Here is a 24132-nt window from a genome sequence, read left to right as displayed (position 1 = left end):
CAGAAAAAAACCTAAAAAAAACATTTTATTAATCACGACTTCATTATTTTTTGCAAAAAAAAAAGTTAAAATTAAATAAATAAATAAAACAATGTCAAGATTTGAAAGTGAGTATTTACGAAAATCGTGCTTATAAACATGACTTTAATTTTAAAATTTTTTAAAAACATATCTTAAAATTGTAAATAGAGAAATTGTACTTTAAAACACAAATTTTACGTTAAATTTTGTATATAACAAATACGGCTTACCCATTCCCAAAACCTTTTTTAAAAATAACCCATTACAGAAACGAAATTACACCATTAGAATAAAAATCGGGATGACTGCGTTCTCCGTATAACTCAATGTATTATCGATTCTTCTGGCCAAACTCTAATCAATTTTCACCAATTGCATGCCTCCCAACACCATCTTCCTTACCTTACCCGAGCAGACTATTACGCAAATTTTGAATATTTTGGTAGAACAAGCAGAAAAATATAAGCAGTTCTTCCCCGTTTCATATAATACACAAAAAATATGGACAAAGACACACATGCATTACTTTTCTAACTTTAGAAAATGTTAGCAGATCCGTGCAGTTTCATATGATACATACAATAAATATGTACACCGACACTGAGTGATCACTTCCTTTTTGAAAAACTAAAATGGGGGAAATAAAATCCATATGGCAGGCCAACTCAGAAAGTAAAACCCTGAAGACCCAAGCAGAAGCGGAAAAATGCAAGGAGATCTGTACAGCTTCATATAATACACAATAAATAATTAAATATGAACAACGGATGCAAGTATACTATTGGAAAAACTGAAACGATAGAAATAAAATCCATATCACAGGGCAACTTAAAGAAACCCAAGCATAGACTAAAAAATTACCACCACGACCCCCGGCCCAATAAAAAGGAGCAGACACAATAATAATTTTAAATTGCAAATTGTTACTGAAATAACCAAGACTCTACAGTAATTAGTAGTTACTTCTGTGAAACTAAATGTATCCAGGTCTTGTTTATATACAGACAAAAACTACTGCTGCTTGCATTCAGGAGGGCGCTCCGTCTGCTGCTGATGTTTAGCGGGTCGGGCTCTGCCACCACGCTGCAGTTTAGACCAAGAAGACAATGTATGTAATAAGAATACCAGTTACCAAACAGCTAAGCATATGATTAATACAAAAATACATAAATCAATATATGTAATCTGATTCGAGAATGAAACAGAATGCGCCAAATTATGGACTCTGTATCCATACCTTAGTCTTATTCTTCCTTTCATCTTTCTCTTCCTCCTCCTCCTCCTCCTCCTCCTCATCATCATCTTCATCTTCATCCCCATTATCTTCTTCATTATTATAATCATCTTCAGAATCTTCAAAATCACTCTCTACAGCCTCCCCCGTGAACCATGACACAGCATGAGGAATAATTTTGTCCCGGATTGTAGAACTGCATTGCACACCAACAAAAATACATTTCAAAACACAAAAATAGTAGTGAAAAGCACCATAAACAGTCATTTAGTGACATCTATTATCATTAGATTCCGTAAATGTCAACATTTTCTTACAAAGGTAACTGTTCATTCTCACCTTTTTCTGCTACAAGAATGGTATAGTTTTAATGACATAAACTCGTAATGCTGTTTAACTATAAACAACTTTACACTCAACATGTCAAGCCACCTTTCAAAAAGTGAGTGCAAACTAACTAAAAATAAAATGCAAAATCATAGAACAAATAATTTTAAAAAGCCTGTTAAACTTGGTAGTTGGTACAGAACAGTAGATATAAATTCACTGAAGTCTACCATCAAGACCAGAGGATAGATCAGGTATCTTCATCACTCAAAATTAAAAGGAATAAGAAAGATCAATCAAGAATTCACTACTGACTCACCCAATGTCATAATCATGTTCCATCAAATTCTGTAGCTCTTCAACCTATCCATGCAAGCATCAATGACAATGGTCAATAAAAATCATTTGACAACTTCCCAAAAGATATTATATTACACACATAAATAAAAGACGTACAGCATCATCATCAATATCATCATCATCATCCTCAGGGACCTGGGGAGGATTGAAAAAGTTGAAGAAACTTTCACATTTTTCTGTTTTTGTGATGGGCTTAGCATTCTTTGACCCTTTCCTTGGCTTCTTCTTAAGAATCTTTTGTGTCAAGCACTTTCCTGGATGCCACTCAATCTCCGTCCTACAATGTTTGAATATTAGAAAAATGTGTGCAGCAAGTAAAAACACGAACATAAACCCTTGCAAATTAACAGATATTAGTTACCCTATTGCTTTCTCTAATATGGGGTCATCATCATCAATCATGTGATATATTTTTGTTAGCACAGAATTTTTGAAATAAGGATTAGAACCAAAATGAAACTCCAGCTTGAAACCCTTAGGATCGTCAATTCTACACCATTTGATATCTTTAAGATATTTGAGGGCCCCTTCATCACGCTCAGTGATCTATTAAAGGAGAAAAGAAAAGTAGATTATTATCCTGCAATTATTTTAACAAATGGAAACTGTAGAATATATACACATAAATTCACTACCTCTTCAGCTAGTATTTCATTAGCCTTCATTGCAGTTAGCCAGAAGTTAGGCACTCCTTTCTCTGAATTACAAGGACAGTCCAAATAGTATCAAAAAAGATAATGTACAAGGCTAGAATGGCAAACAAAAGTAAAATAACTTGCCTTCAGCATCTTTGTTTGTTTCTTCTGGCACTGCTTCATTTGTAACTCCTTCAACCTCTAACACGCCATTAACAATCTCATACCTCTATAACCACCCAAAACAATTCAAAGACAAAAGATAATTTGTTACTTTTGTGAGGCAGCAAGTAATTCTGTCACAAATTCCATGGATTTGAGCAAGAAATCTCATAAATCGAAGAAGACATCTGACAAATAAACAAGGTTCATAGCTCATTATCAATTAACAACTTACGCACTTTTGTGTAAAGTGGTTCATAGAGTTTCTGGTATTTAGCCTCCAACTCTGATCGCTCCTCTAAAAACTTAGCCTCCACCTCATCATGTTGTCTCTGCAAATTGAAAACCAAATCAGATTTCCATTTCTCCCCCTTGTTAATGTAAAAATGAAAATTCTAGTAAGAAGCAAGAGGGTGAGGAAGTAGATTTTCTATTACAAATAAAAAATAACCACAAGTGCTTCTGAGTAATGATATTGAACACAAGGAAACAAGTATATTATCTTGAATGAGAGGTGCAGTTCTATGACATTGTTGAGAGTTGAGAATATTACTTAAACAAATACTTGCTACACCTCAGCACTCTCCCCTGTTTCTTTAAGATAAAAGAACAAAACATAGACCAAGCTAGTGCCTCCTATTTCTTTTGGGGTTCAAGTAGATGACAATTCCACCATTTCAATTTTTCAACACAATAATCAAAACTTAAAAACGAAGGGAAGGAGGGGAATTTAAGCAAAACATTCAGTGGACTAAATTCCAAAAAATTAAATAACCTGAGCATGCCTATCACTGTAAATCAATAATTACAATTAGCAACAGTCACACACACAAAAACATGATCAAACCTGCAGATCTTGGAGAGTTTCCACGCGTTGCCTGACTTTGGGTGACAATGTCTCCAGAATGTCTACATGCTGGCCAGCCAGTAGCTGGAGCTTGTCCTGCATAAACAGTACATATTAACAAAAATATCACAAACTCATAAAACTAACACATCTCTGATAGAACGAAAGTGGTTTTGTAAGCATCATGTTTATTGAGAAATGATAGATTTCTTTTGGCATATGAAAAATGGTTCACCGCCACATATCCAGAAAAGAAAAAAAAAACGGAAATAAAAAACCATAGCAAACAATTTTTCTTGCACCAGCAAAGGCAATTACAGAGAGTAATCTCTTTCAAGGCATAGATATCACCAGAGTAAGTTTTCCCTCTTCTTCAACAAAGCATATCTCATAATCAAATCCGATCAACATGGTTAACATATTTAGCTATCTATCAAATATGCCATGGTTTGTTGCATGTAAAATTCGTAATCAAATCTTTCTATCACAGAAAGAGAAAATACGAACAATAGCAATTCAGCGTAAAACTCGTATAACAATTAGGCGAACATAATACACGATACGCGTAATAAACTCTCACCTTCAGTGCATTGACGAGACCAGCACGATCCTCAGCACTAAGAGCTACACAGAAAACCAAACATTCGAATTTAGACCTAGCTTTTTCAATCAAACAATAACAATTACGAAGCATATATATTCACTAGTTCACAGAGTGACTAAGGCGAAATTATTTTTTCCGAAAAAAGAGTAGAATCGGACGGTATTTCATAAGTACGCGAGAGAAGAGTGGCAACAGTTTGAAGAGACAGAAAAAAAGAAAAAAAGAATCGGAAAGTGTTGAGGGTAATCTGAAAAGCGTGATTTAGAAATTCCGATTACAATTACCAGCAGCGGCAGCGGGAAGATCGGAGCCATGATCGGACATGGTGACGGAAGGAGTGTTTGGAGCGAACCAAAAATGGGAACGAAGCGAGGGAAAACGAATGAATAGACTCGGAAGCTCTGAAATCTCAGTGTATATATCCTTTGCTTGTTTGCACGCGCGAGTCACGAGCGTGGGGTAGCACGCGCTTTTTGCCGCTTGAGGTCAGAAGACGTGATGTTGTCAGTTGGACCAAGTAATCCACTTGCCTCTTTTACAGAAACCAAATTAGTTTTTGTTGTTATTATTAAACACAATAAACAGAAAAGAGGCACTATTTATTTATATTTATTTGTGAAGGATTTGAGGGAGAAAAAGATAGTTGTTGAAGTAAAATAAGGCTTAAATGTTTTATGCCATAAAAAAAATTAGATTAAAATATTTTTTTTAATTGTTATAGTTTCATTTATTTTATACTTTAATTTTTATAGTTTAAAATATATTTTGTTATTATTATATTTATTTATTTTATATTTTAATTCTTATAATTTGGTAATAAAATAAAAAATAAAAAGATAATAAATAATATTTTTAAGATAAGTATACAAATTAAAATATTTTATTTTAAATTATAAGAATAAAAATATAAAATAAATAAAATTATATGTATAAAAAATATTTTAACCAATAAGTTATTATCAAATTAATTAGTAATTAATTTTCATCCAAATCTTGATTTTTTTAACTATTCAACTATTGTCTAGACATTAATTATATTTAATTAAAGTTATTATTACACTTAATTGTAAAAAAGTTAAATCATAATAATACTACTTTGCAGTTAAACTATTAGTGTTGATATGTATAAGATTTTAGATTTAAACTTTTGTTATTGTAATTTTAATCAATTCTTATATACTAAACATGAATCACGTGAGAGTTTTTAGGAATTGTCAAAGTTTTTAGAGATTTTTTTAACTCTTTATTTAATTTAATTTTTTTATTATAATTATTTATAAATTAAATTTTAATATTTTAAAATAAATTATTAATAATTTTATGCTATAATATAAATTATTTATGCTTACAAGAATGACATAGATTAAATCTCTTTACTCGTACTAATTACAACCTAAAATTGAATCTGACTTTTCTCGTGTTTTATATCTTTACATACAAACTTACATTAAAGATGGATAGACAATTTGTAATTTTACTAAAAATCTTTAAAAAAGTTGGTGATTAAGTTAACCTTATATGGGATTGGACCTTGTCCTAATCTAATTTTTTTTGAAATTATTTATCATAAGTATAAATATAGTTTATATGTTTAAAAATATTTATTTATATAAATTTAAATATAATTTATTTATTCAAATATAATATTTATTTATATATAATTTATTATAAATTTTAGTTATATACATATAATAAACATTTAATTTGTGTATTGCATAAGTTAAAATACTGGTGGATATAACAAAAAAATTACTTTGCAGCAAAATAATTTATTACAATTTTTAAATTTGTTATTTAGTTATATATCTTTTATTTTTAAATTATTTTTGATAATACAATTTTTTTATTAGTGTTATATATATAAATAAATATATTCAAATCATATTTTGATTCTTACGTCAATTAACATTAATTTTTAAACCTGTGTAAAGTTTTGAAAGACTACATATTTTATTAGTTTATATTTTTATTATCAATAAATTGAAATTTTAAATAAATTTTTAAACACATATTATATTATATTCATATTTTATATACAAATACTTTTAATTTTTAAACATGTGATTTTTTTTACATATATAAATTATTTTGTTTGACAGCAATACAAATATAAATTATTAAAAATCATTTATTTGAATCACTACTCTAGTAGTGGGAGCTTGAAGTAATATGTATAAAATCTTATGTTATAATTCTAATGAATAAAAAAAGCATCATTTATTCATTTTGGTACACAAAATAATCAATTAACAAATTACATTTCAGAATAAATGGACATAGAAAATGTTCAATAAATTATCTATATAACTTATAAGTTATACTAGTTTATAAGGTTTGGGCTGATAATCTAATATAATTTATAAGCCATACTAGCTTATAAGGTTTGAGATGATTTATTAGCTGGTTTTATCAAACACTACTTAACTGCTCTTATTTGTGTAGAAAATATGAAACATTAGCTTTCAAAAGAATTACAGGAACAATATATCTTTCAAGCCTTGTGTTGCACTCTTCCAAGTTCCAATTTGATAGGGTGGAAAGCTTAGTTTCTTGCATTGATGTTTTGGAGAGACGGTTTCATCCTTACTAGAGCATGCTTCTGACATTTTAGTTGCTATAGATTGCAACGTCAATTCCAACTCCAATTCCATCTGCATAATGAAATTGTCATATTCTGTGTCGTATATTGGACACACTCCACACCCTTTAATCATAATATCCCTTCGCTTTTCCCAAATACTTCCAGTTTGAGCAAAAAATTCAAATGAAATCTTTGGATTATAACTGGCCATAAGTTCTTCCATGTTTTCACTTTCACGTTCACTGTTTTGCAGACAACATTTTTCATCATACCACAGACACACATGTTCAGAGAAAAATTCACATGCATGTATACTAGACCACGTATCCATGTGCCCACGTGTGACACTTTCACCAATACCAGTTTCCATGTAACAATCACATCCAATGAAGTTCTTGTCATTTGAAGGGAACTTATCAACAATAACACAAAAGATGAATCCCATGATCTTGGAACATGGAGCAGAAGAGAAATCAATAGTTACCGAAGCCCGTGTAGTTCTATACAAGAACCACTCTGGAACCTTACTTCCAGGGTAGATAACATCAACTGGACCATCAAGAAACTTGGTTCCTATCGTTGAGAGATGATCATATGCCACTTTCTTTATGTTCACATGAGCATTTACTCCAATAGCACTGAGTGAATGTTCATCCAACTTCACACAGTTTTGGAATTTTGTGTGCATCTTGTATGCTTTTAGTATTTCAACAGCACTCAAAGTGAACATTACATTCTCCAAGGATGAACAGTTAGTGGCATAAAACTCTTTTATGGATAGTGGAAGCTCTGGCAAAGAATAAAGCCTTTTGCAATTACTTAAGTCAAGCTTTTCCAGATTAGAAAGATGCTTGATGCTTAAAGGAACTCTTTCAATATCTGTTCCTTTTAGCAACAGCTGCCTCAATGATGATAGGAGGTTGATGTTATCTGGAATTTCAAATAAGTTGCGGCATTCTTCCAACTTCAATGATTCCAGCGACCTTAAACCATTAACTAGGATATGAAGATTTGATGCATCAAGTTGTGTGCAGCCATAAATATCAAGTGACCGAAGTGATCTCAGGTAAGCAACCTTGTTTGGAAGATTGTTCAGACTTTTGCAGTTATCAAGGATCAATGTTTCAAGTTTTCCGAGAGTTCCAACTGATGAGGGCAACTCACTGATTGCGGTTGAAGTTAAAATTAATTTTTTCATGTTCTCTGAACTCACTGAAAACTCCTGGAGTCTTGAGCAACCACCGAGGAAGAGGTCACGTAGAGATCTTAAATGGGAATCACTTCTGAGACTGGTAAGTGCTTTGCAGTCAAATAAGTTCAACCTTACAAGCTTGTTGAGAGATAAAATAGATGGATGAACATTGCGCAAGTTTTCGCATGCAGAGAGTTCCACCTCTTCAAGATTTGAGGCCTTTGAAAAATCTGGGACCTCTAGCAAATTTTTGGAATTACTGAGGTCAATTTTCTTTAAATGTTCAAGATTCTGTGACAAAAAAGAAAGTGATATCAACATATGCTAAAATACTGTGTACTTGATCACAGTCTCTCATAAGTTATAACTAGAATTTTAATCAAAACAAAAAACTGTCATATATATATCATACATGTGATGTATTTTCCATCCATACCTGGATCCCATCCCAAAGTTTTTCCACTCGGCTCCACGGCATTTTGAGCTCAATGAGATTTTCTGCACAAAATGATTGAGGCAAGGATTTCAAAGGATAACTAACCCAATGAAAAAGCCTTAGGTCATTCGGCAAAGATTCTAGGCCCTTGGGAAGATACAGGATTTGCTCATCGCCATAATGTTGGGAAAAATTAAGAAATTTTAACTGTTGCATCTTTGCGAACACTTGAGGACTTGAGCACACCTCATCAAATTTTGAGAGGTTGAAAGTTATGCTCTTGATGGCTTTAGTTCCCTGGTAAGACAAAAAGTAAAATACAATGCTAAATAATATATTCAAAACCAGAGTTTGTAGGAAAGAAATTCAAATAATTATATAATAATGACTACCGTGTTATTTTTCAATACTAGATGAATGTCATTAGGATCCCATAACCTTGTTCGTTTTCCAGGGTCTTCAATGCATTCTTCTCGAACTATCTCCCAACCCATTTCTTGTATCAAGTCATGCATTGATACAATTGAGATTCCAGAGCCCTTGGCTTCAATTATGAGGGCCTTGTCTTTAAGGACTTTTAACCCAATAATTGTTGAGAAACCACAAGCATCAAGCAGATATATTATCCTGCGTATTTCATATCCTTTCAGAAAACATGCAATATATAGAAATATGTTCTTCTCTTCTCGATCAAGTCTATCATAAGTCAATCTCAATACATTCTGAATTTTTGCATGAGGCATTTTCTTAAGTTTCTCTAATTGGCTTTCCCATTCTAACTTGCTCTTGCCATAAAGAAAAGAACCCAACACTTTTAAGACTAATGGATTTCCATTAGCATACTGAATCACCCTTCTTGATAGCTCAATCCATTCTAAGTCAAGACAACTTTGTTTGAAGGCATTCATCATGAAAAGTTTAATAGCTTCATCATATTTTAATGCCTTAGCCTCATACACAATGTCGACCCTTTTTCCTAGCACACCCTTATCTCTAGTTGTTACAATGATTCTGCTACCAGATCCAAACCAATCAAGGGCTCCGACCAAATTTTCTAGTTGTTCGGAATCACTTATATCATCAAGAACAACGAAAACCTTTTTACGAACCAACCTTCTCTTAACATAAGGGGGAACTCCATTAGGTGTGCCAATATGTAGATCATTTTCCTTAAGTAATATAGAGATGATTTTATTCTTCAGATAAATCATTCCATGTTTCTCTGATTCTTCCGTTATGTTTGCCATAAAGCAACACCCTTCATATTCAAAACAAAGCCGGTTATATAGTGCAGCTGCAATAGTTGTCTTTCCGATACCTCCCATGCCCCAAATTCCAATGACACGAACATCTATTGTCGATCCTAGGCACAACACTGACTCCAAATCTGCAATCCGTTCTTCAATTCCTACAAGCTCTGTTAACTCACTTTGGTACATGAGATTCAACTTGGTCGACAAACATTTCACAATTTCTTCTATAAGCTCAACTTCATCCCTTTTCAACAAGAAAAAGAGAAGGTGTATCAAGCTTAGTGCCATTATTATTAAAAGTTGGATGAATAATTAAAGGACAAATTTAATAACAGTATTATATTGTATTGTTGATGTTATTATTCGATCAGAATTAGAGTTTCATTTTAATAATATAGGTCCAATTTGAGAACAACACTATCGACACTTGTGGTAAAAACAACAGTACTTGTGGTTTGATTGTTCACAAACTTTGGTCACACATAAGACAAACATTTCACAATTTCTTCTATAAGCTCAACTTCATCCCTTTTCAACAAGAAAAAGAGAAGGTGTATCAAGCTTAGTGCCATTATTATTAAAAGTTGGATGAATAATTAAAGGACAAATTTAATAACAGTATTATATTGTGTTGTTGATGTTATTATTCGATCAGAATTAGAGTTTCATTTTAATAATATAGGTCCAATTTGAGAACAACACTATCGACACTTGTGGTAAAAACAACAGTACTTGTGGTTTGATTGTTCACAAACTTTGGTCACACATAAGACAAGTTTTAATTAAAAACCATATTACCATCATATTTTATACTATATTTTTGGCATCACACTGGCAAACCCAGTGTAATCAATAATCAATCTAGCTTAAAAAAAAATTAAAGTTCTTGCAACTTGCATAACCTGCCAAAGTTTGCATATCATGAAATAATCAATAAAAAAAAAAAAAAAAACTCAACATGCATGTAGAAAACCAAAAGAACTTACCCATATTTGGATGAATGAAATCCAGAAAGATTAGCAGTTATATTTAGAGCATATCTCCAACTTTGCACCTTGGCTTGGTTTCTTTTACTTCTTTCATGCTTAGCAAGTGCATCTCCATAAGTCCCCTTTTGGTGCCGTACGTCCGATGGATCAACGTTGTAGAAAACAGGAATCACAATCTGTTTATTTATGTCCATGCACTCAACTATTTTCACAAGCTCTTCCAAGCACCACTTTGAAGAAGCATAGTCTTTGGAGAATATGACCAAGGAAATAAGCGACCCTTCAATGGCTTTGACAAGAGAGAGTGATATCTCATCCCCTCCTTCAAGCCTGTCATCCACAAAGGCATCAACCTGCTTCTGACGCAGTTCCTTTTTCAAATGGCTAAGAAAACCACATCGTACGTCTGTGCCTCTGAAGCTGATGAAGACATCATATTTGATTCGAGGAGGATCTTGGGAAGAAGATGAATTCGATGCCATTGGATGGAGACAGCACAAGCACAAGTGTTTGTCTGTAGATCTATCAACTCTGCTCCTTCAACACATGTAAATGTGAAATATCAATGGTGTACATGATATGCTACTCAAAGAGAAAAAGAAAAGAAGGGGAAATGAATAATAGCTTCAGCTAAACCATGAGCATATAAATATGAAAAATTGAAAGAAAAATGTGAAGAGTTTTTATATTGTTATCATGTTATGTGTTGTTCTAGTAAAAGAAAACTGAGCTTACTCATACCATTATCAAATTAGTAGATGAATGGAGATCATATGAAGGTCTTCCGGCTGGAGAAGAAATAATTAACAAAGTGCAAAAGTGTAAAAATACATGATAATTAGGCGCCGTTTGATGCAACGTTTAGTTTAGGACCAACAAAAAATGAGATTGAAAATCATTGTAAAAAAGGATCAATCAACAGGTCTTGGCTTCTGAGAAGTGAGAATTGAAATGCACTCAATGCAACTTCTGGGAAGTTTAGATTAGTAAAGATTCGTCCTGGCATAGCAGAAGCAGCCCCACCAGCGTGGACTTTTCAGTTGCACTATTGACTATTGAGTGTGTGAAAGTAGGACTAATCTTCTTTGCTGGCAATTCGACCGACTTGAGTTTTACACTTTTACTCGCGCTCAAATTACTTTACCAGAACTGAAAGAGAAATTTTGTGTTTCTTTATATTTATTTTTGAAATATTTTGAAAAATATGATTATAACAAAATATTAAGATTTGAAAAATGAGAGCGGATGATCTTTTTAATTATTTTGTATAGATGTATCCCTTTATAATTTATAATAATATATATAGATGTATAGATATATTTTGACACATTCAATTAATTCTACTAGTTAAATTCAAGGCGAGTTATTGTAAGTTATAACTCTTTGGTACCGAATGCAATATAAAAAAAATTCACAAATCTATGTATGTCCTAAGTTGTTAATCCAAGTAAAATTGAAGTTGATCTTCTTAAACAAAGTTGAATTCCAAATCTTACAAATAAAAAATATGTAACTACTACTTCCATCGAGATCCAATTAATTAGTTCACCAGTAGTTAATTTAGTTTATAATAATAAATTTATGTTATTTATACATTATTTTCAAAAAATTACCTCTATGTTACTTCTCTTTCTTATTTAATATTTATATATCTTCTAACTAATTAGTGTATATATCTTATACTATTTATCTTTTTTAATTAATATTTATCCTTTTTTAACCAATTAAAATGCATATTCTTTAAAAAATTTATAATTATTACGTTTTATTAGGTAGCATAAAAGAAAATTTCATTGAAAGTATTCTGTCAAATTCCTAACATAAATTAATCACCAACAAAGGAAAATGTCACTCTACCAATTTATTATTAAGTTAATAACAAAATTAAATTATTTATTTGATTCATAAAGTTGTCTTTATTTTAAATTTTAGCTTAAGAAAGATGTAAACTTTAGTTCGTCATTATAAGATTTAATATATATAAATAAAAAAAAAGTTGAACTTTGTTGTGAAGGACTAGAGTAAATTCATGAAAATGGAATATTGATGTTAATTGTTGTAGTTGTAATATTTCTTACAATACAAAAAAAAAAAAGATGAATAATTACACTCTTAATTAATTTGGTATTACCTTGATAGAAAAAGGTTAAATTTTTACTTATAGTTGTTCTCATTTTTACATTTTACTTGTAAGTCTGATTTTGGTTTCTCATCACATCAACACCGATGTAGTCTCCGCGTATTTGCATTAAAAAAATGGTTAAGAGGATAACATATATAGAAGTACATTGAAAACAATATTCCACCCAAAAAATTTACGCCCTTGGAAATATATATCCTACATTTCAGGGAATGAATTGAAATAGGCAAGCCTCACAATGTCACTGGTTTTCAAGTCGCCTAGCTTACTACGGTTTTCAACTTCAACTTTGTCTCATAAGAATGTCACTGGTTTTCCGAGTGCTGAATTTTGGATTTTAATGCTTCAATGACAGCTGAAAAGTCCTGATCACTCAGGCCATGGGATTTTGCAACTTTATATAACTCATTTGCAGCTGCTGCAATAGGAGTGGATTGGGAAACAGACTCTGCTAACCCCAGGGCTAGTCTTAGATCCTGTCACCATGAATTTTGTGAGCAAGCAAAACTAATCATCATGTCTGAAAGTTATAAAACAGGAATGTTCATTCACACACCTTCTGCTGATGCTTCAGGGGGAATGCAGTTGGATAAAGAGACTGTATCATGGATGGACCTTTGGTTGAGTACATTGGAGCATTAATGGCACCCTGTGAAACTACCTGCAAATTTCCCATTGCATAAAGGTTCTGCAGAATTCTTGTAAGCACTCATGACACATAATTCCTTATAGACAACAATGAAGATGAACTTTTAAGCCTTAATATACATATATAAAGACAGATTGTGGAGCAAATAGTTCTCCTGGGATTAGGAATAAAGCGAATAAAAACGAGTGTACCAAGGAAGAAACACTGAATAGTAGAGAAGGAAAAAATCAACAGAAATCACAGTCCTAAAAAGAATATGCTTTTATGCGACGGAACTTCCACTTCTATTAGATATAATACCACAGGTATCACAAAGTGAGGAAATAAAATTATTCACATCTTGATTTTTCTAATTCTCTGACATGTTTTCACTTGACATAATTCTCATGCAGATGCAGTAAATAATTCTGTGATTCATCATATTAGGGTGAAGAAGTTAATGATGTTTCTCAACTGCGAAATTTACTGTAGCCCAAAGAGATAGATGAAATACTTATCAGCCTTTAATAATGAAACGACCTACAAAACCACATATATTAAAAGCAAATTTTGGCTAGAAAAGTCCTGAATTACATCGACTATATTTTCCAACTGAGGAACGATCATGTAAATCTAAATTAGAATACAACATTTTGCAAAAATAAACTCAGAATATTTTTAATTAAAAAGTTTCCTCGGTAATTATTTTATGATGAAAAGTAGAATGCACGAGAATCCATGAAATCAGTATGAAATCCAGGGAAATGTTTCGTACGCCATATTAGGTGGGTTTTGTTTCATGGACTAGCAAATAGCCAAATACCTTCACTAGTACATCTGGATCAAGCCCAACTTTTTCACAGAGAAGTAAGCCTTCAGAAAAGGATGCCATCATACTACGGATCATTGAAAAATATAGAAAGAAATAACGTCACTTTAATCATTAATGAAAGGATAAGTGATAGCAAGAACAGGAGACGAATTGTAAAAGACCTGCCCATGATCATATTGACAACAAGTTTCATTGCTGCTCCATTTCCAACATCGCCAAGATAAAATTTAGACTGCATAGAAGCATAAAACATATATATGAATTAACTATTAGCTATTAAAAAAAAATAGAGAATTTTATTTAAATCAAGAACGGGATATATATACTTTCCCCATGATGTCCAAGAGAGAACCAACTGTTTCGTAAAGAGCTTTGTCCCCTGAAATATATTACATACATTGCCTCAGTTTCTGCAAGTGTATTCACAATTGTATGCAGGGTTAATTATGAAAATGGGAGCAAATAAAGGATTTATTTTTTATTTACAGTATGACCTGTTTATAAGTTCATAATTTGAAATATCTGCAACTACCTTGTATTGAAATAGGTGTTGCAACTTACATGTCACATCTCCATCTGATTTTTCTTCTTGTGAAAAAATAAATATCTCTTCACCAACACTTTTCCCATGCCAAATTAAATAAGTTATTAGTAGTTGAAGAAGAATATTCACCTGCTGTAAGAAATATCAACTGCCCATCTTCTGCTGGCTTTTTGGAACCTGAAACTGGAGCCTGGAGGCACATAGAAATGGCTTCATAGGTGTTAAAACTTACAAAATAATTCATCTAACTACCCAACAAAAGCAAGCAATGTGTTAATGCATATCCTAATTATACAGCACCCAGTATGTGCCGTAAAGAATAGGTACGGATTGAAAATTATAAAATAACAGCACCTCCAGAAATAATGCTCCAGTGGAGTTTATTTGCGCACTAATCAATTTAGAAGTGTCCCCATCAACAGTTGAAACATCCACATAGCTGAAAATAGATAAGGTGTTAAACTTGCCATCAGGCTAAGGTCTGTCTTTCATTTTGTAATTTAATAAAATTAAACAATCAAAAAGACGTATGGCTTACAGATATCGGTAATATGATGAAGCAAGATATGCAATGTCTTGACAACTATGGATAGACTATAATCAAACTAGAGATAAAAAAAAATTTAATGGTAAGATGAAAAGGAATAAAGAGAGTCAGAGGGAGGAATTTTTGTATGTGACACGCAAAAGAGTCGATATTGATTTCAAATGCCATTATCTGTCAAATTGAAGCAATATACAAGAAATAATTTAAATACGGTACCCTTTCCCTGGACCTATTCCATTTGCAGCCCCATGTTTCCCACAAGCAACATCCACCTGACATGGAACAAAGATAGCCAACTTAAACTAACATAGAATCTCTTTAAAAAAAATAAATAAATAAAAAGTATAGTGAAATATACGCACTGCACTTTGAGGATCAGCAAGCATGGCAAAGGTGACATCGCAAGATGCTGCTACTTCCTCGGGAGATGGTTTATATCTGCAGAACAAGTAGTTAGGCTTTCAAGCACACTTTGAAATTTACAGTTTAGTTATTCTCTCTGTCTTTTAAAATGCAAATGTCATCCACAGATGCAGAACTACTTAATAATAATGGTGTGGTTGAATACGAATGGTAGTTACTTTGCTCCCAGGCTTATTAGAGGATCACACTTGGTCTTGGTCCTATTCCAAACAGTGAGATCAACTCTGCAAGAAGGTATGTTAATTAATTAGAAGCTATGAAGGCTAAAGAACAAAAACTGAAATAGAAAAAGTAAGATGAGAAGCTGAGGCAGGCCTAGATACCCAGCTTTGAGGAGATTATGGGCCATTGGGGAGCCCATGATTCCGATGCCCAAAAAGCCAACGCGGGCAGGTGGCTCAGTTACTGAAAGTAGAGCACAGAGTAATGTTAGAGACACCATTAGTAATGGCTTGGTTGAATTCAATTGAATTGCTGCAATGCCATGAAATAATCAATAGGCTAGTAACAAGAATTAAAAGGAGTACGAATACTTACTAGCCTGAGCTCGAGGCGAAACGTGGGATGAAATGGGAGCAGAGAAACGCTTCATAATCATGGCTGAAAGGTTCAAGTGGTGAGAGCAAAACGTGGAACAACGCATCAACACAAATTGCACTTCACCCTCACCCACTTCCTTCACTCTCTACACCCAGCACTACCTCGATAGATAGATAAGAGAGACAAGATTTTTTTTCTTCTTTTCTTCTTTTACCCTCACTCCTCACTTTCTCACTGATATTAAGAAATAAAATATGCGAGTCAGCAAAATTCTTTTTTTCGAATATTTATTCTTTCAAATATTTAATATAATTAAAAATATTTATATAAAATGAAAGGTAGGGTAAGATTGGAATTTGGAAAGATTGACGCGGGTCTCTGTTTAGTGTTTACTTTTTACTACCAAGTACCAACTGAAACGAAAGGAGATATTTGTGGGTTGCGAAAAATCAAAGCATGGAAGTGGTAGTGGAAGTGGAAGGTGAAGATGGTTCCAAGCTCTCAATCGGAAATGACGAGGAAGCAGTGTTGGGACGAGGGTGTGGATTCAACACCCACGACCGCACGGTTTCTCGTCGTCACGTGTCCTTTCGACTCGACCATTCAGACTCGGAGGGTGCTAAGGCTAGGGTTTCGTTCCAAGTGATGGGGAAGAACCCGTTTTGGGTGTACGATGGAGAAGCGCTTCGGCTCTTCAGAAGCTTCGAGAAGGGTCATTTGCAACTCGGACACCGTTTCTGCTTCTCTTCCAACTCACCCATCTGGTTCACTATCAACAACACTCAACCTCTTAACCTCGACGCAATTCACGTTTCGGAAATTGATCCTGTCAAAGGTACTCTTTTTTTTTTTTCTTCTTTAGAGGCTTCATTTCGGTATTTCTGATCCCAACCACTTTAAATAGATCTTACTACTACGTTACTCATGAATGACTCATATTATATTTTTACAATTTTTCCAGAATGAAAATTAGTTATGGGCACCCTTACTTTTTTATTATTCATACTTCACTTTTTTACACCTCATATTATACTTTGATAGATTACACTTTTATCTTGGATTAACATCAACCAATCAAATCTCTCCATTTTAAATTTTAGAGTGCCAAGCACTAATTTTTCTCCCATCAACAAAATTAAAAATTTTAGAACTTGTCTTGCCACTCTAGTGAAAATTTCTTGTAAGCACCTTTGTTTAAAATTAACATACACAACAAGCACCCCCACCGGAGGTGGTGATTGCTTGCTTGCTTGCGCTGTAAATTTTGGTACCTTTTCAGAGCAACAGTACGTAATGTAGTACATGATTTAGGGTGGTATGTTTGGACAATTTTTCCAAAAAAAAAAAAAATAGAGAGAAGAAAATAGAAGGAAAAAAAAATAAATTTCTTTTAAAAAGATAAAATTAGTTTATGCACAGAATAATTTATAGAAGTTTTCTGTTATCAGTTTCTCAAAAAAAAAAAAAAAAAAAGTAACGTGTGTGTATGAGTTAATGTTAATTTGTGGAAAAATTATTTCCTTTTTTTTCTAAGTGCTTATAGCGGAATTTATTCCCAAAAGACCTTTAAATTTAAATTATTTTTGGTAGTTTGTGAAGATTATATGGAGTTTGTAAGTGTTGGGTTCTTTAATTCAGTGTTGGCTATTTGAATACTTTTGAGGATATTACGATATTGTGATTTTCAAAATGCAGAGTTTGGTTTTCTTGTGATGGGGCACGAGTTTGACCACTATCCCAAGGGGATGATCCGGAATGCAACGAATTGGGAGTGGTTCATTGAGGAACCTGGAAAAGATAGTGATGAGGAGGAGGAATTTGAGAAGGGAAGGAGGAAAATGAGGGGAAAACGGAAGTTTGGTAAGGTCAATGAAGATGATGAATGGACTGGTGATAGTGAAGATGATAAGGACCTTGTTGCCAATGTGCGGAAAGGTAAGCAGCCCAGGTACTCCACAAGGTCAAAAGGTGGTAAAGGAGGTAATAAAGATACCAAAGCTAGTAAAAATTCTAAGCAAAAGAAAGCAGCTAGTGTTGGTGAAACTGTTGAAGAAGAAGATGATGACGACGAGACTCTGGGAGGCTTCATTGTTACTGATGAAGATGCTGATAAGGAGGAGGAAAATGATGAAGATGAAGAAGAGGAAGAGTTTGAAGATGATGATGATGAAATGGAGGATTAATGTCAAGGTTAGCAATATAAAATATAAATGAATTGAGTTATTCATGGATTAGAGTTATAGTAGTTTTATGTTTGATCAAGTGTTTGTTTAACTAAAGAGCTAAAAAACTACAGAAAAGATAAAGATAAACCGAGATATTTTTATTCCTCCTCCAAAGTTAAGATAATACATTATGTATAACCCAATAGCTACAAGGATGACCTTACAAGTGTCATCATCTAATATTTAGGGAATTAAAAATATAAACTACATATAATATTAGAATATCATCTTATTAACCCACTTGATCTAATTTCCTTCTTTTGGGCCTTGTAAGACCCATTTTATCATTCCATTCCACTTCACTTGGACCTTGTCCTCAAGGTCCTTAGAATACTTTTGCAACACATAGCTCCTCTGCAATAGCCAGATATGCTGGTGTTTGTGCTGCCAAGGCCATACATGATTTCAAAATTGATTGAAAGCTATCAAACTCCTTCAAAACAGATTCATACCACAAGGCAAGGCCATAAAATGAGAAAATAAAGAAATGGGAAATGTCATAGAATATGCTAGCAATTTGGCCTAGTTGAAATGAGCATTTGGTGATATCAAGCTCATTAGCAGAAAGGTCATTACCCTTGGAACAAAATGCAACAACAATGAGTGTATTATTAACAGCCTCCCCAACCAGCATGGTGGCCTGCACTCCAGAATAACTCTGCTGAGGTGAGTTCAATGACAGTTTTTCAGCAGATAGATCAAAAGTACTACAATCTATAATGTACTTTGAAATTGCATTTGATTTTTCGTTGGGATTCGTTGTGCTACTGCAAATCATGTTCCCTGCCACGGTATCTATTTCAACAAAGTGGGCACCCCTTGTCATAACAAAGATTAGCCTCATTCCAGGATTGTCAGAAATGTAAGATACAAATTTTGGTAGTGGTTTAAGCTACTGCCTAGTTTATATCCAACAATTAGCTTCCCTCCAAGGTTTGCAAACTGTAGGCTGTATACAACATTTTGAAGGGAAAACACAATTGTGCAATGAGTCACCTTTGTTTCTAGTTTTGTGAATAGCACTTCTAGCTTTGATGGTGGGAAATGGTCTACAATCTCAGGAATAACAAGTTGTTCAATAGAATCATCGGTGAGGAAAAATGCCTCTATTTGGTATGTGGACTCCTCTTCGTCATCGAAGATCAAAATGTCCCAATATTCCAATGCCAAAGAAATGCAGTGGTGAAGGGTTCCTAGCTTGTCCATAGGTGATGTTGAGACCACCATAACCACCATTGAAGAGCTTGACCAGTTAATGTGGTCACAGCTTTCGATAGCTTTGCCACCTCTGATGTTTACCTTGCTCTCTAATATTTCTCAGTGCACAAAACCCACCAATAAGCATCATTTGTTCCATCAAATAGTGAAATCTCCATTTTTTTGACCTGATTCAACAAAAAAGAGATCGAAAATGAAAACATCAATTGATAGGTAGCAAAATACTACTCTATCACTATTTCTATGTTTCTACCATTAAAGAGCTAAAAAAAAGTTATAGAGAAAATAGAGATAAATTTAGATATTTTCATTCCTCCCCCAAAGTTAAGAGAATACATTATTTATAACCTAATAACTGCAAGGATAACACTATATCGTCTAGTATTTAGGGAATTAAAATTATAAATTATATATATATTAGAATATCATCTTATTAACCCACTTGATTTAATTTTCTTCTTTTGGGCCTTGTAAGGGTCATCCTATCAATAAACATGTTCAAACTTGAAGGTAGGATTAATTATTCAAATGAGTTTCTCTGACTTTATAGGAATGACACCAATAATTTGCAAATAACTCGCACACATTATTTATAGTGATAATTTATTTTTGATGTTATATGCTTAATTATAAAACTTTTATTTATAAAAATTCCACCATTTTCATACACTATTTAAAAAGTTCTAAATGACAAGTGTAGTATTATGCAAGTCTATAATCTATAATATTGCATTAAATTTTTAATGTGATATGTTGAGATTAGATACTTATTGGCAGAATCTTTGTAGAATGCTTCTACTGCCGAAAGGTGCATGGAAGCACCCTTCTAATTCGAATGTATGGTCTACCAAAAAACATAAACAGGTTTACTTGCAACTTGTTAAACAGGTATCTGGGTAAGAAAAAAACAATTTCTGTATTTGATCTTAGCGAATCATAGTATTAGCATAAAGATTTTTGCTATTATTTAAGATTGAGTTCTTATCTTTTATATGTGTTTATATGTCTCAATGGGCAAATCCCCACCAAAATAGGTTTCCCATCTGTCTCAGACATCCCTGAAGGACAATTGGAGCCTCCAAGAAACCATCCAATTGAGCAAATTCATGACCCCAAAAATGCCCTGAAAGAGTTTACTTCAGTAAAAGTGTATTCGTGCAGGTGCACCTTGACAAGCCGTTCTTGGCATGTAGGCGTTCAGCCAAGCTTGAGATTTTGATAGCAGAAGTGGAATGGGGTATCAAAAGCAAAAAGAACGTGACTGAGTTCACTTCATGTGCTACCAAAAGTGCAGATCTGAACACTATACTGAAAGAGTAGAAAAAGATGATATGGGTCCTAATAGAAGCACGTAAAGAGAAACTCTTTCGTGGGGGTTTTGTGGTTTTTTTTTTTATCGTATTTAATATATTGAAATTGCAGCGGTATGTATGGGTCAAGATACAACTACTTGAATACCATTTTGAATATCATATTATGTATGGGGAGGCTTTGAATTTTTGGCGCTCTCTCTCCTTCCACTGAAGAAAACACCATTGATGAAGAACTTGAAGAATATTCCAATATTCTTGGGATGGAAAAAAGGCATTCCCACTTGAATTCTCCGATCTTTATTGTTAATTGTAATATTGCGATTTAGTTTTCATGGCATGCTTAAATTCATTTTTATATTTCTATAATATTTCAAATGTGTAATTTTGATCTAGTTTTTATTACAAATCCGGTCATCTAGTTTCTAAAATTAAAAAAGGTGCTAGTACACCATCAATGTCATTTAAAATTAAACAAAAAATGTTGATGTCTAAGTGTCATTATATGATAATTACTAGTTATTTAGTCATATTGATCGGATATGAGTGTCATTGTATGATAATTATTAGTTATTTAGTCATAATGACTTTTATGTAAGATTTTTTTTTTACAAATAAGTTATGTTCTTTATTTTAATTAAAAATTATAATTTATTTAAAGGATTTTATTTTTAATATTACTATTTTTCTATGTAACTAATTAATTAAATGTAATATTATTCATGGACACTTGTTATATTTTTGTTTAATTTTAAATAACATGGTAACAATGAACTAACATTACTTAACTTTTATTTATAGAGATTATATTTGTAATAAAAAAATTTAAGGAATGAAAATTACTTATTCATGAAAATATAGGGATTGAGAGTAAATTTAAGTCTTAAACTTATTTTGGATTAGACCTATCAACTACACTCTAATATAGCTTTTGATTTTCATATATATGGTATGATTTCTTCTTGGCATTAGGAGTTTATTTATATTTTTAATGCTTATTCCATGTTGTTTACTTTTAAGTCTTTATTTAGAATGAATTATCTAATGTTTTGAGTTTTTAGGAATAAGATTTAAATCATTAGTTTCATTTGATATGCTTGATGGAAGTTTTTTTTGTTAATTAAGCAATGGAGTGATATTTAGGAGAGAAAAAAACTTAAATTCTCTTTATTAAGGAATTAATATAGAATAAAATTAGTCTTTAAAGTCTGATTAAATATAATCTAAAAAGACTTTTGAGAACTTCTTTGATAAAACTAAATAATATTTTTAGTAGAAAAGTTTTTAAAAGTCTTTTTAAGTTTGTATTCAAATATATTCCTAGATCATATTGTTGAAAAAATAATATTCATATGTATGATCATTAAGGTTACAAATGAGTGAAGTTGGATAGATTTAGATCCTAAGCTTATTGATATTGAATTTCCCTTACTTGTTACAATGCTCATGAATTTGACTTTTTATCAAATTTTGTGAACAATAAATTAGTTTAATCAAATTTATGTGGATATAAAAATCTTACTCTTTAATGCTTAGTATTTATTGATGATGTTAGACTCTTAGTTTGCGATTTTCGTTTAGGTTGGTTCAATTTTGAACATTCCTATTAAAGTTTGGTTTCAATCTAAGTGACCGACTCAGAATCTTGGACAAGTATTTGATAATAGGAAATGATAGATTCAAGTTTGAATCCTTTATGTCAAAAATCTTCCTAGCAATGTGAGGTTATGTGACATGTTTCATTGATGTGAGCTAACAATGATGTATCTAGAATTATTAGGTGTGTCTAAAGTTCTAAGGGCTACAATTGAACACTCGTAAATGTAAAAAAGATTTTCGCTAAAGAGGAGGTTAAACCCTAATCCTTTATTTGAGGAGATGTTTGTTAGGATATAAACAAAGTCTCACATTATTCAACCACGAGGAGAAATAAAGGTTTATGAGGCACTCATAATCTTCATTGTTATGAGGTCTTTTGTGAGATGATCCAAAGGATCAAAGTGTGAGATTCCTTGTGTTAAAAGTCTTATTGGAAGTGTAAAAGTCAAGCAACGTGTCTTATTAATGTGACCTAACAACGGTGCAAGTATCTAGAGTTGACAGGTGTCGTTAAAGCTTTAAGGGTCACCATTGAATATTTGTAAATAAAAAAATAATTTTCACTAAAGGAAAAGTTAAACCACGGTCATTTGTTTGAAAGAAGGTAAGTTAATGTCAAGCGACGTGTCACATCAATGTTAGTTAACAATAATGCAAGAATCTAGAGTTGGTAAGTGTAGTTAAAGCTCTAAGAGCCACCACTAAATGCTTGTAGATGAAAAAAAAAAAAATCGCTTGAATGAGAGGTTAAATCATGGTCAAGGGAGGTTTGTTGGATATAAACAAAGTGTCATATCATTCAACCATGAGGAAAAATAAAAGTTTATAAAACATATACAATCTTCAATGATATGAGGTATTTTAGAAGATGACTAAAAGTAAAATCATGATGATTTAAGTTTAAAGGGAACAATATTGTACCGTTATAGAGATATGTTTGTATGTAAACTCTGAATGTCCAAACCATATTGAGAATACAACAAAATTATACTAAAAAATAAAATTCAAAAGGCAAAATATTTTCTTTGGTCTAATTTATGTAATGAAACATAAAAAATGGGTTATAACTTATATAAAATTGGTATTTTAGTACGTGTAATGTAAATTTGGTATTTTAGTATGTGTAATGTAAATGATAAATATTTATTTTATATAATAAAAATATATAATAAATATTTATAAATATTTAATTATATTTTAATTAAATTTATAATAAATAATTATTTAAAGACGTAAATTTTATTTTTATTTATGATAAATAATTCCTATTGCAATATTAAAAAAAATTAATTATAAATTTATTCGAATTCAATTTATACATAAAGATGAAAATACATAAATGAATAAAATAATTCAATATATAGATAAAGAAAAAAATATAATGATTTTATATGATTGATAAATAATTTTTTAAGAACAATTTTTTAATCAAGCTAAATTTATAATAAAAATTTAAATATTAAAATTAAATATTTAATATGTAAA

General features: G+C 32.0%; 4 protein-coding genes across 9 annotated transcripts; 1 reads left to right on the top strand and 3 right to left on the bottom strand.

Moving 5' to 3' along the window:
* Positions 1-771: 771 nt before the first annotated feature.
* LOC109805904 (nucleosome assembly protein 1;3) lies at positions 772-4624 on the bottom strand. Its single transcript, XM_020368189.3, has 11 exons — positions 4475-4624; positions 4167-4210; positions 3587-3682; positions 2979-3071; positions 2722-2806; positions 2578-2639; positions 2304-2488; positions 2039-2219; positions 1902-1945; positions 1259-1451; positions 772-1104 (listed from the first exon to the last, which is right to left on the bottom strand). The coding sequence occupies exons 1-11, from the start codon at positions 4512-4514 to the stop codon at positions 1033-1035; spliced, it is 1095 nt and encodes a 364-aa protein (XP_020223778.2). The 5' UTR covers positions 4515-4624; the 3' UTR covers positions 772-1032.
* Positions 4625-6391: 1767 nt separating this feature from the next.
* LOC109805840 (disease resistance-like protein DSC1) lies at positions 6392-11655 on the bottom strand. Of its 3 annotated transcripts, none has more exons than XM_020368080.3 (5): positions 11383-11655; positions 10639-11223; positions 8792-9896; positions 8400-8696; positions 6392-8254 (listed from the first exon to the last, which is right to left on the bottom strand). In XM_020368080.3, the coding sequence occupies exons 2-5, from the start codon at positions 11121-11123 to the stop codon at positions 6662-6664; spliced, it is 3480 nt and encodes a 1159-aa protein (XP_020223669.1). In that variant the 5' UTR covers positions 11124-11223; positions 11383-11655; the 3' UTR covers positions 6392-6661. The 3 variants fall into 3 exon arrangements, with proteins under 3 accessions (XP_020223669.1, XP_020223666.1, XP_020223668.1); XM_020368077.3 differs by having other exon boundaries at positions 10639-11178; XM_020368079.3 differs by having other exon boundaries at positions 10639-11172.
* Positions 11656-12858: 1203 nt separating this feature from the next.
* On the bottom strand, positions 12859-16542 carry GLYR2 (glyoxylate reductase 2). Of its 2 annotated transcripts, none has more exons than XM_083065774.1 (12): positions 16293-16542; positions 16079-16160; positions 15914-15979; positions 15695-15770; positions 15549-15604; positions 15140-15224; positions 14915-14975; positions 14568-14620; positions 14403-14473; positions 14233-14305; positions 13338-13469; positions 12859-13257 (listed from the first exon to the last, which is right to left on the bottom strand). In XM_083065774.1, the coding sequence occupies exons 1-12, from the start codon at positions 16396-16398 to the stop codon at positions 13087-13089; spliced, it is 1032 nt and encodes a 343-aa protein (XP_082921900.1). In that variant the 5' UTR covers positions 16399-16542; the 3' UTR covers positions 12859-13086. The 2 variants fall into 2 exon arrangements, with proteins under 2 accessions (XP_082921900.1, XP_020223670.1); XM_020368081.3 differs by having other exon boundaries at positions 13338-13442.
* Positions 16543-16597: 55 nt separating this feature from the next.
* LOC109805842 (SMAD/FHA domain-containing protein) lies at positions 16598-21419 on the top strand. Of its 3 annotated transcripts, none has more exons than XR_014430271.1 (4): positions 16598-17130; positions 17991-18485; positions 20516-20626; positions 20773-21419. XR_014430271.1 is itself a non-coding variant. In XM_020368082.3 (3 exons), the coding sequence occupies exons 1-2, from the start codon at positions 16752-16754 to the stop codon at positions 18476-18478; spliced, it is 867 nt and encodes a 288-aa protein (XP_020223671.1). In that variant the 5' UTR covers positions 16598-16751; the 3' UTR covers positions 18479-18485; positions 20773-21419. The 3 variants fall into 3 exon arrangements, 1 of the variants encoding a protein (XP_020223671.1); XR_003804805.2 differs by having other exon boundaries at positions 20516-20634; XM_020368082.3 differs by lacking the exon at positions 20516-20626.
* The last annotated feature ends 2713 nt before the right edge of the window (positions 21420-24132 follow it).

This window comes from Cajanus cajan, chromosome 10, assembly GCF_000230855.2.
Source record: "Cajanus cajan strain Asha chromosome 10, NIPB_CcT2T_4, whole genome shotgun sequence".
NCBI classification, from domain to species: Eukaryota; Viridiplantae; Streptophyta; class Magnoliopsida; order Fabales; family Fabaceae; genus Cajanus; species Cajanus cajan.
This window is presented reverse-complemented; position numbering and strand designations above follow the sequence as displayed.

Excerpts from the sequence above, each read along its gene's own strand:
- LOC109805904 (XM_020368189.3), bottom strand. The coding sequence starts at position 4,514 with ATGTCCGATCATGGCTCCGATCTTCCCGCTGCCGCTGCTG. Across the intron at positions 2,640-2,721 it reads AACAAACAAAGATGCTGAAG|AGAAAGGAGTGCCTAACTTC; the intron begins GCAAGTTATTTT and ends CTTGTAATTCAG. Across the intron at positions 1,452-1,901 it reads GAACATGATTATGACATTGG|TTCTACAATCCGGGACAAAA; the intron begins GTGAGTCAGTAG and ends TGTGCAATGCAG.
- LOC109805840 (XM_020368080.3), bottom strand. The coding sequence starts at position 11,123 with ATGGCATCGAATTCATCTTCTTCCCAAGATCCTCCTCGAATCAAATAT. Across the intron at positions 9,897-10,638 it reads TTTCATTCATCCAAATATGG|GGATGAAGTTGAGCTTATAG; the intron begins GTAAGTTCTTTT and ends CTTGTTGAAAAG. Across the intron at positions 8,697-8,791 it reads TAGTATTGAAAAATAACACG|GGAACTAAAGCCATCAAGAG; the intron begins GTAGTCATTATT and ends TTGTCTTACCAG.
- GLYR2 (XM_083065774.1), bottom strand. The coding sequence starts at position 16,398 with ATGCGTTGTTCCACGTTTTGCTCTCACCACTTGAACCTTTCAGCCATG. Across the intron at positions 14,621-14,914 it reads GTTGATATTTCTTACAGCAG|GGGACAAAGCTCTTTACGAA; the intron begins GTGAATATTCTT and ends AATATATTTCAG. Across the intron at positions 14,306-14,402 it reads GTCAATATGATCATGGGCAG|TATGATGGCATCCTTTTCTG; the intron begins GTCTTTTACAAT and ends AATGATCCGTAG.
- LOC109805842 (XM_020368082.3), top strand. The coding sequence starts at position 16,752 with ATGGAAGTGGTAGTGGAAGTGGAAGGTGAAGATGGTTCCAAGCTCTCA. Across the intron at positions 17,131-17,990 it reads GGAAATTGATCCTGTCAAAG|AGTTTGGTTTTCTTGTGATG; the intron begins GTACTCTTTTTT and ends TTCAAAATGCAG.